The sequence below is a fragment of the Odontomachus brunneus genome, unplaced genomic scaffold (assembly GCF_010583005.1).
Source record: "Odontomachus brunneus isolate Ranch 3 - 2012 unplaced genomic scaffold, Obru_v1 Obru_scaffold_042, whole genome shotgun sequence".
In the NCBI taxonomy this organism is placed as follows: Eukaryota; Metazoa; Arthropoda; class Insecta; order Hymenoptera; family Formicidae; genus Odontomachus; species Odontomachus brunneus.
This window is the reverse complement of record NW_022639492.1, coordinates 1,629,502-1,639,686: the sequence shown is the minus strand read 5'-3', so window position 1 is coordinate 1,639,686 and position 10,185 is coordinate 1,629,502. Positions and strand designations below refer to the sequence as shown.

Below are 10,185 nucleotides of genomic sequence, written 5' to 3'. Positions count from 1 at the left end.
GACGCAGGACTAGCAGCATTGTGCGGCTAACTTGTCGCCGCTCGCCGTGTAACACCATCATACGGTGATTCATCATTCTCTGCCGACGGTGACGCGCGTCTTCGACGTGACAAGAGCCAGAGGATAGACACTTGACCTGAAAATTAAGCTAATCGCGACCTGTCAACGTCGTTTTCGAATCGATTTCCAGCCCGGGAGCGGTCGGTCTCTATCTCCGTCGCCGTTGAGGAGTGGCGTGCGTGGCGATCTTGCCAACTGTTTCCGGTAGCGGGGCGCCTCACCGCAAGGTGACGTTTGCGGGATCGTCGTCCCTGAGGTGTATTCTTCAACGGAGATCTCTGTCTACAGGAAGGAGAGTATAAAAGGCTGCGGACATCAGTCCGACAGAACATTTGTTTTACATCAACGTCTGCCACGAGGCTAAACGGTAAGCCAAAAACGTCATTTGACAGATCGCTTGCGTCACATTTTTCGACATCGCGTGATAGTACATACTCGGTTCGGGTAACCACGTTGCCGCTGTTCTATTTCTAACAATTATTTCTTGCTGTTTTCAAGGTTTACCGCGTTCTCGTGCTCGTTTCTCACCGAGGGAGGCAGAAAGAACAAGAAAGACAAGCAGAGGGAAAAAAGAGGAGCAGGAAAAATGGGTCTCACGATCAGCAGTCTGCTCACCCGGCTGTTTGGCAAGAAGCAGATGCGAATACTGATGGTGGGCCTGGACGCTGCCGGCAAGACCACTATCCTGTACAAGCTGAAGTTGGGTGAGATCGTTACCACCATACCTACCATCGGCTTCAATGTGGAGACAGTAGAGTACAGGAACATTTGCTTCACTGTGTGGGACGTGGGTGGCCAAGACAAGATCAGACCTCTTTGGAGGCACTACTTCCAGAACACCCAGGGTCTCATCTATGTGGTGGACAGCAATGACCGTGAACGCATTGCTGAGGCAGAGCGTGAGCTAGCGAATATGCTGAAGGAAGATGAGCTGCGTGATGCAGTGCTGTTGGTGTTTGCCAACAAACAAGACCTGCCCAATGCCATGTCTGCTGCTGAACTCACCGACAAGCTTGGCTTGAACTCGCTACGTGGCCGCCACTGGTACATACAAAGCACCTGCGCCACCCAAGGACACGGCCTCTACGAGGGTTTGGACTGGTTGAGTAACGAGTTGGCCAAAAAGTGATAATGTCTCATCACAACCATTATTCTTAAGGACAACTTCTCATTCATCCGAGCATGGACGTAGAGAGCGAACGGAGATTCACTCGGTTTCCATCTTTGTCAAATTGTATGTCGATTAACGTCCGACACGCGTACAATTTGCCGCCGCCGCCGCCGCGGTGACTGCGATCATTCACGCGAGTCGATGCGAAAACGAGCAGCCACACAGCCTTGCTCGACCGCTTCTTTCTTTTCCCTGTCTCTCGTATACCATAATAGGTCTGTCCGCTTTCGAAAAATTCCTAACCAGTGCACATTAGTGCAATTTAAAGTATACTTGAAAGAAAGTATACTTGTTTCATATACTTGTTTCGTAACTTATTGCACCAGAAGTTCTTCGAAAACAAACAGACCTAATAGCTACATACAGCAGAGAAAATTGCAATTTTGCAATTGTTGTAAAATTGTTTAAATGTGACTGATACTCGTCCTGAAATTCAACCAAGATTAAGAGCACACGCTGATAAAATTCATTAATTTTACAACAGTTGCAAAGTAGCTTTCTCTACTGAACGCAATGATTCACACTTTTCGTGATCCGCGAGCGCACGCTATTGCGCTCTCGTTTCGTAGAAAAGAAGGTGGGAATCGTTACGTTATAACCAGGTATTCTTACATCATCTACAGGAACTGTACATAGTTCTAGGTTTCTTCGAATATATTTCTTTGCTCATTGAATTCCTGATTTCTGTTGGTTGTCAGTTTAGTAAATGACGAAGCGCCACTTCTGTCGGCCACGAAAGATCTATTTATTATTTATGCGTTGTTATTGCACGAAGAACCGGAGCTGAATGAACACGATACATTCGTTGTCCACTGCTCTACGTCCGTGCTACTCTCATCGGGAATGACATACTATGTGATGTTACACGCGCAGGTCGTTTACACTGTCTTGTTCTTCGAATAAATAAGTGAATTTCGAGATAAGTAAAACGTTAGCTGGTAAGACTTGTACGAATAAGTATTTGATTATTAACTTTAATATCTTTCAAAGGAAATACAAAAACTTAACCGAAGTTGCTTGTGTCGATTCTTCTTTCAAATAAGGCCACGCGCTTAAGTTGTAAGAGATGTGTTTAAAGATGATTGTCACAATAAAATTTAAAGGTAAATATAAAAAAGGGCCAAATAGACAGATCTCTCCAAAGTCTAATCTCTCAGATTCACACTGAGACTCGAAACTTGTCTCACGTGAAATGCTCAGATTGCAATTTAAAGCTGGATTTGTGGTCTTCGGTCGAATTGAGTAATATAACATTGTAGGTTCTTTTCAGAACTAAGTTGCTTTTTTTGCAACCGTGAGTTTTGTGCGCTAGAACAAAAGTTTATAATCTAACAGCAAAAAGAAAAGGAACAAAGTTCTAGTGCAGTATTAGTTCAATAAAAAAAAAACGGACCTTATGTTTATAATTATAGTTTACTAAAAAAAACCACATGACTTTAAATTCAAGTATCTCACTTAAGATAAGTTTCAAGTAACACATCAAGGATTATTCATGAGTGTCAAAAGCTGCGTTCGGCATTGTAAATCGAAGACTTCGGATTTTACCTCGAAAATGCACAAAAGTGAGAGAGATACGAGATCTCGTATCTTTTTCATTTCTATAAATCTTCGAGATGAAAGAACAATTCAATCTTCGATTTACAATGCCGAACGCAGCTAAACTTTCGAATCCGGAGTCTTTTCGCAAAGTCAACGTGCGTGAGCATATCATTCTCGCTCTCCGTGTAGTCTCCGTATTGTGCGGGAAAAGCAGGCAGGATCAATACTCGCTTGCCTTTGATAAAATTAGTATTGTCATTAACTGAATGTACAACTTTATTATAGTACAAAACAGTACAGTATATAGTGCTACAAGTACTGTATAATGTATCAAACGATTTGTTAATGTATGGTGTTACGGTATTCATACGACCACGGCAATCTATTTCACTTCTCTACTTCAAGAAACATGGCAAATAAATTACGGAAGGTACGCTGCTGCTATTTACGAACTGTATATACAATACGGTATCTTAAAATACAGCGGAAACGGAGAATCGTTGAAACGTAGCTCGCGCGCATTTTTCCTTTTCCTTCACAACGTGTAACAGACTTTGTATTTGCATCTTATCCTCTCATAAAGTTCGTTATACAAAAAAATATCTCATCTGTGTCAACGCGATGTGATCGCATTGCTGAGCGTTATTACATCATTTAATACAACCGTCTGTAAAAGCTCTGGTGTATACATATTTATATGTCTATATATATATATATATATATAATTTTTTATTAGCTTATAAATATTTTTATATATATATATATATATATATATATATATATATATATATTTATATATATTCTGAATATATATATTTAATGTATATATATATATATGTGTATATATATATATCTTCATATTATATATACATATATATATGTATATATAATTTCAATAAATCAATTGAACCTTCAATTCGCTCAACGTTAAACTCTACTGCGAATAATGGGCGCTAGCTCTACGCGCGAATTTTCGTTGCGACGCTAATGTGATGATTGACTCTCGGAATAAGTTTACCATTCGCATTACGTATCGGACAAAAACGGCTCAATGAGGATTACTCGAACGCGACAGTAGAAACAACAAGAGCGATATATTTACAACAACCGTTTCAATACATACCACCTATTCCACCAGAGTCTCTGAGAGAAACGATCGACGTGACGAAGGAGAGGAACCGAGAGAAAGAGAGAGTGGGAGAGAAAGAGAAAGGGTGCGCGATTGGCTCATTTACGCACCCACGTGTTCTTCAGCGGCGGCGTGTTGCTCTTGCCGAGTGCCGGGAAATGATTCTCCAGCGTGTGACTGGACATGTGCGTGCGAAAGTCCGCACCGTTCTTGACCACTTGGTTGCAAGTCGCGCATACCTCCAAGCCCTTCGTCTTGCCGCCCAACTCCCTCTTGTGCACCTTGAACAGCTCCTGCTGCTTCACAATGTCTGGCAATAGGACCAATAGCTCGGGGAACACGTTTTCGAAGGCGTCGCTGCCCATCACCTCGCGACAATGCGTGTAGTACTCCTCGGCGTCGCAGGTACCTCCACGAAAGAGACCGCTCACGTAGCGGAACTTGTCGATCTTGTCCTGTTGCACTAGCACCTCGTTCAACCGTGCCACCAGACAAGTGTTGCGCTTCTGAAAATCGGGCGGTGGCACATAAGCATGACTGGTGTCGTCTGGCGGCAAGATGGAGTAACTTTCACCGGAGCTGCTAGTGAACGTCAAGCCGTTGCTGCCGTGCAACCGCTCGAGGCTGTTGTACTTGATGGAAAAGCCTGGCGGCGGCGGCGGCATCGGCGAGCCGAAACCAGGAGGTGGGCTGGCGAAGCTCGCTAGTTTGTTGCTGCTACCTAAAGCGGGGAAGTCTTCCACCTTATGGATGTTATTGTTGGTCGTGTTGAGGCTGTCTATCTTGAGCTCGCTACGTTTCCTCTGCACTCCGTTCGCCGACGCATTGCCACCACAATTACCGTTGCCACCGGCGAGTTCCGTATTCACGAGCGTTGTGCTTGAGCTGCCGTTATCCGCGTTACTTTTGTTCTTTTTCTTATCTTTTTTACTAGTGTGTTCCGTTTGCGAGTTCTCCCTCGAATTTTTGGGCGCGTTCTCGTTACTCGTATCGTGAGCAGCCTGTGAGTTCTCCTTGGGCACACGAGAGTCACAAGCTCGTGTCGATGACGGCTCAACATCTTTCTTCGCGACGAAGGCGTTCGTGTTCGATTTGGAGCTGTTGGACTCATTTCCACTCGAGTTGTTGCCATTAGAAGCCTGTTGTTTCACTTTTTTCTTCTTTGTCTTACCCTTTGTTTGATCTGTCATTGTTTTCGCGTTATTATTATTGTTGTTTTTGTTGTTGTTACCACCGGAAGTATGCGACGACGAGTTCTGTCCCCAGGTCGGCACCACCGTGATCACTGACTGTTTCTTCGACTTTGACGACTTCGAGAGGCTCGGGAAGTCTTCGCCAGACCGGATAGGCGGCGACGACGACGCCAAGGGTGGTGATGCGACCTTCTTAGATTTCGCTGCACTTGACGGTGCTGATTTCGAGCAGGTCCACTGCAAAACTTCTTTCCATTGAGTGGAATTGGCAGTACTAGTAGACGGCTCGAAATTGCCCAAGGCGGGGAAGTCGGAGTCTATGGACAGTTGAGCGGGACGTATCCTGATCGGTGCGACCATTCTGGTGGTGACGGTGCCGTTGGCAGTACTGGTAGACGGCTCGGAATTGCCCAAAGCGGGAAAATCAGAGTCTATGGATAGTTGAGCGGGACGTATCCTTATCGGTCCGCATACTCTGGTGGTGACGGTACCGTTGGACTCGTGGTTCACCTGGATGGAGACATTTGATGACGTCGAAGCTTTCTGGCACTGCGGTATGTTAGCACCCGCAGCGTTGCTGCCGCTGGAAACGCTAAAGTTGACCGTTTTCGAGATACTAGGTCCAGCAGAGTCCGGGCCCAGCGCTGGAAAATTCTCGTCTGTCACCGCGAGCGGTTGATTCCTCACGGTGCTGCGAATGGTTACATTCCCACGGCCCTTGGTCTGCGTCAGCGTAGGGACGACAGGAGCAGCGTTACCCAATGTGGGGAACTCGTCGGTGCTCTGTACGTCAACGGACGGTTGTTTTACGAAGAATGGCGGCTCGAACGATGAGCTGGGTCCGCTGGCGGTTGTGCCCTGCTGCTGCTGCTGCTGTTGGTGATAATCCCTGCCGTTATTATAGTGCTCCCTCGTGTTTCTCGACGTCGACGCGCTCAACATGCCGCGTCTGTTCATTCGGTTATCGCCGCGCGGCGCCAAGGTGAACTCTAACTCTAGTGTTCTTGCCTGCTTGGCAGCGGCCTTGCTCAACTGCTTGCCATGGACGCTGGCCTTGTGGGCCTTCAGATCTATGTCCGTCCGGAACACACTCGTGAACTTCTCCTCCGCGCACATGCCTTCCTCGCACAAATAGTGCTCCTGCCGGAAGTGGTCTCTGAGGTAGTCGTATGAACTATAGTACTGATGCAGACCGTCCGCGTCGCAGAAGTGACAGTACAAGTGATCGCGTCGCAGATGCCGATAGAGCTCGTCGTTGTCCATATAACGCTGATCGCAGAACTCACAAAGGGGATGACCTTTGTGGCTTTTGTCGTCGAGGTCGCCTTTCCGCCGATGCTGGGCCAGACTCGCTCTTGTGTAACAACGTCTCTCGTGGGAAAATATCTACATTCAAGCACAGACAAAGACAGTTATCATCGATTAACAGACACAAATAAGCGCTACTATTCATTCACTGTTTGATTCATTTGCCGTTCAAAGCAAACACTAAGTGTATCGCGATATAGAATAGTAATAATAGGGGAAAAGATGAAATAGACTGGTGATATGAAACAAGACTGATCTCTTAAGCAATTGTGTTGTGATCTATCAATAACTGAAATAAACATAAACATTATGGTCCTCTTATCGGCCACCAAAAGACGCTGATGGCTTGACACCACTATTACATTGTTCATAGTGTTAAGAGAAGCTATTTTGTTCTCTTTATATTAAAAATTTTTGCAAGGTAGGATTTAAACACTTTTTCCCTGTCTTAATTGATAAGTCTGATATATTAGTTATAGTGTGTTGATTAATAATGAGATTAAACTTCAAAGTTGCCAAATTAGTTATTTGAAAATGTTTTTCTAACTTTGAGACTTAAACTTGATTTACAATTTATTTACTTCTTGTTTCTTTATCTCTTTCTGACTCACACTTTAAGCCTTAAACTAAAAAAAGACAAAGAACAAGAGGAACCAAAGAGCACATTGTAGAGCACATTTAGGCTTTATTAAGTTTCTTGAAAAATAGCGACAGGTAGTAACTTGGAATGTGTTTAATGAGTGTTCTTTATGCAGTGGCTGATATGTAAAAGTGATGATTTTATTTGTAACTTCTGTTTGTAGAGGCATAGGATTTCTATATAATTTGAATTATTGAGCTAAATTACTTTAATTTTCATTGCAAATTTTTTTATTTTTATTTTTAACTTATGATTTTGATATTCAAAGGAGTTCAATAAAGAAAAGTCATGTTTTAACATCAAAAACTTTGCCTCTTCAATTCTTATTGTTAGTTATCAAAAACTTTATAATAATAATAAAAATAATAATAAAAACTGTTTTCTTTTTTATTTTCATATCTGTTTCATATTACTAAACCATTTACCAAGACCCCATTTCTTGTATTATGTTAACAAAAATTTAAATAGTTTATTTTTCTTCACTAATGATCACACACATGTGTACGTATACATTATGAAATATATTTACTAATACTTTTGTTGGTTATTGAGTGAATTATTGCATATAATATTAGATTTCTTATTCAAAACAAAAAATAGTCTACATCTGCACCTTCTTCCCTAACTGACTAAAGTTCTAGGAATAAGATCAGAGAGAATCAGATTTCTCTAATATTGCATTTAACATTATTAAATAACATCTATTACATAACAAAATATAGAGTTAAAAAACAGAGAAAGAATGAAGAATGGTAAAGAGAAGATAATGTATCTTACCTTTAAATTTTCTACACACAAATCACAATAATGCAGCTCGTGTCGATGTCGCATGTGGTCCTTTAAGCTACTAAAATTACTAAACACTTGCTTCTCCTTGCATATCGAGCATGTGTTGGCTAACAGATCATTGAATTTCTCTTGGATGTCGGTACTACCAAAATAGATGGCATATTGGTTATCCAACAGATCACCTTTACATAAATAACGAAAAGGCTTGATCTCTCGCGTGAACACAACTTTTGGCAGATCCTGGCGACAGATAGGACACTCATTCTGTTGGCAGAGCACCCTCATCCTCGTGCTGCACTCATAACAGACTGGATGCTCACACATGCCAATACTGTAGATTTCCACATTCTTGTAACACACCACACAGGTGTTGCTATTAAAACTATCATTAGTTCCCGACATTCTAATTGCAGTAATAAAAATCCCTCCCAATTGATTGTCTCTGCTTCCACAATGGAACTAGTCACTGTTGTTCAACTGTTGTCTCTCCAAATGTCATCAAGTGAGGACTACCTGTATCAAATAGAAGCTTCCTTCAGACGAGGTGTTTTCCTTGATTGCTCTCGGGCAGTTCTATCAACAGACTTGACTTCCTAAAACAGAGCACAATAAAACACATGAAAACAGCGCGTATTTGAAAGGCGTTGCATACAGTAAAGTGAGAGACAAAGAAAGAGAAAGGAAATCCCGTGCAATCGCGAATTGCTCGCTCGGAAATAGTGACGCGTGTCGCTCACACAATCGACGTCACACGACGCAATCTTCGAAAATACATCCGGTCGTACCGAACCAAGAGCTAATCCGCTTCCTCCGACTCGCGTTTCGACTCGGTTGATTCGTTTCTTCTCTTCCTCTTTGCGGCCTTCCGCGACACGATCTTCCGAAAATAGACAACTGCCGCACGGCGAGTGCGAAATTGGCAGCGGTTGCAGCAGATGGCAGAATTTCTCACGGTGGCGGTGGCAACGGCAACGGCGGGCGAGGTTATCGGGCTGCTTCTCAAGTGTCACGACGACCACGACATGCCGCGTGGACGCGAGCGAAACAGCGAATGATCAGTTGGTCGGTCGATCGGGCGTTTCGGCCGCGCGGAACGGAACCTCGTGCGCGAGTATGAGCGAGGGAGAAAAAAGAGAGAGAGAGAAAGACAGAGAGAGGAAAATAGAGGAGAACGACCGACCTCGTGAAGGAAAAGGCCACCGGAACACACTACCTGCGGCCGTGTTCTGCGCATACCGTGTCACCTCGGCACGGCGGGGACAGAAAGCTCGACGGGAAATACCAGCGCAGGTCCGAAAACAGCTCTCGATATTGACACTGCTTGCGTTTGACACGTTCTGCCCTTTGAGTGGAGATAACGCTGTAATGCTTCAACCTCTTCCTCTCCCCCGCCCTCTATGCCACTCGTTATTCATCTATTATTTTTGGAAGGATGGAAAGCGCGTATCAGGCTATCGTAATCTATCCATCTGTCACATTGCTACGTTCTCTCGACAAAACGTTATTGTCGATCTGCCGTTTACCGACGCTCGCATATTTCGTCATTCGCTACAAAGCTGGAGAATTGCATGATTTTTCGACGCTCTGTAACTTAATGACAATGTTATCTATTGGCTAAAGAAAGCTCCTGGAATTTGGAACCGAGATCTGTCGAGAATTGTCAAATAATAAATTTCGATAAGTTTCTTAATCTGCCATTAAATATATTATTTGAAAATGGAACATGCACTATTTGAAAATTAGCAAATCAGAGGATTTTTCTCCTCGACTACGAAAGATAAGTGGAATTTAACGTGTTATTCTCGCGAAAATAAAACTCTTACGCATTTCTCATAAAAGCAGCTTTTTGATGTAAATAGTTAACTAAATAATAACATTTAAAAAAAACGAATGTTTGCTATCCTTTATTTAACACAATATATCTTGACGGCAAACGACGACAAAAATATAATATTAATATCTTTAAAAACTAGAGATTTCAAACTGCAAAATGCTTTTCAAATCGTCCACATACACAGATCTTGCAGCAACATTGCGGCAACACTGTTGCAACTTTTAACATTGCTGCAACGTTGCAGCAATATTGCTACAAGATCTGTGTTGTATAGGTCACAGAGCATTATTTTTATAAAAATTAGAGCCCGTTGAGGCTCTAACTTTATTTTATTTATTTTTCAGAATGGATAAAAAGGCTAATCTGTCGTGGAATAGTATTCCAAACAGCACAAATATCCAAAATCGAATCATAAGACGTCTTTAGAACGTCTTTAAAACGGGGTCTATAAAGATCGTTCTACATTAGTGGCAAGTCGATTGCAACTCTTGTTGCGTACGATGCTCTATTGTAGATGGCCCT

The 10,185-nt window shown here is 42.9% G+C and overlaps 2 protein-coding genes across 5 annotated transcripts; one reads left to right on the top strand and one right to left on the bottom strand.

Moving 5' to 3' along the window:
• Nucleotides 1–2,243, top strand: LOC116844522 (ADP-ribosylation factor 2). Its single transcript, XM_032816147.1, has 2 exons — nt 1–427; nt 559–2,243. Exon 2 carries the CDS (start codon nt 647–649, stop codon nt 1,187–1,189), a length of 543 nt encoding a protein of 180 aa, XP_032672038.1. The 5' UTR covers nt 1–427; nt 559–646; the 3' UTR covers nt 1,190–2,243.
• A 779-nt stretch (nt 2,244–3,022) lies between these two features.
• Nucleotides 3,023–9,233, bottom strand: LOC116844521 (E3 ubiquitin-protein ligase ZNF598). 4 transcript variants are annotated; one of them, XM_032816143.1, is made up of 3 exons: nt 9,010–9,233; nt 7,818–8,422; nt 3,023–6,478 (listed from the first exon to the last, which is right to left on the bottom strand). In XM_032816143.1, the coding sequence occupies exons 2-3, from the start codon at nt 8,229–8,231 to the stop codon at nt 3,998–4,000; spliced, it is 2,895 nt and encodes a 964-aa protein (XP_032672034.1). In that variant the 5' UTR covers nt 8,232–8,422; nt 9,010–9,233; the 3' UTR covers nt 3,023–3,997. The 4 variants fall into 4 exon arrangements, with proteins under 4 accessions (XP_032672034.1, XP_032672037.1, XP_032672035.1 ...); XM_032816146.1 differs by having other exon boundaries at nt 9,043–9,233; XM_032816144.1 differs by lacking the exon at nt 9,010–9,233 and adding an exon at nt 8,567–9,003.
• Nucleotides 9,234–10,185: the final 952 nt, after the last annotated feature.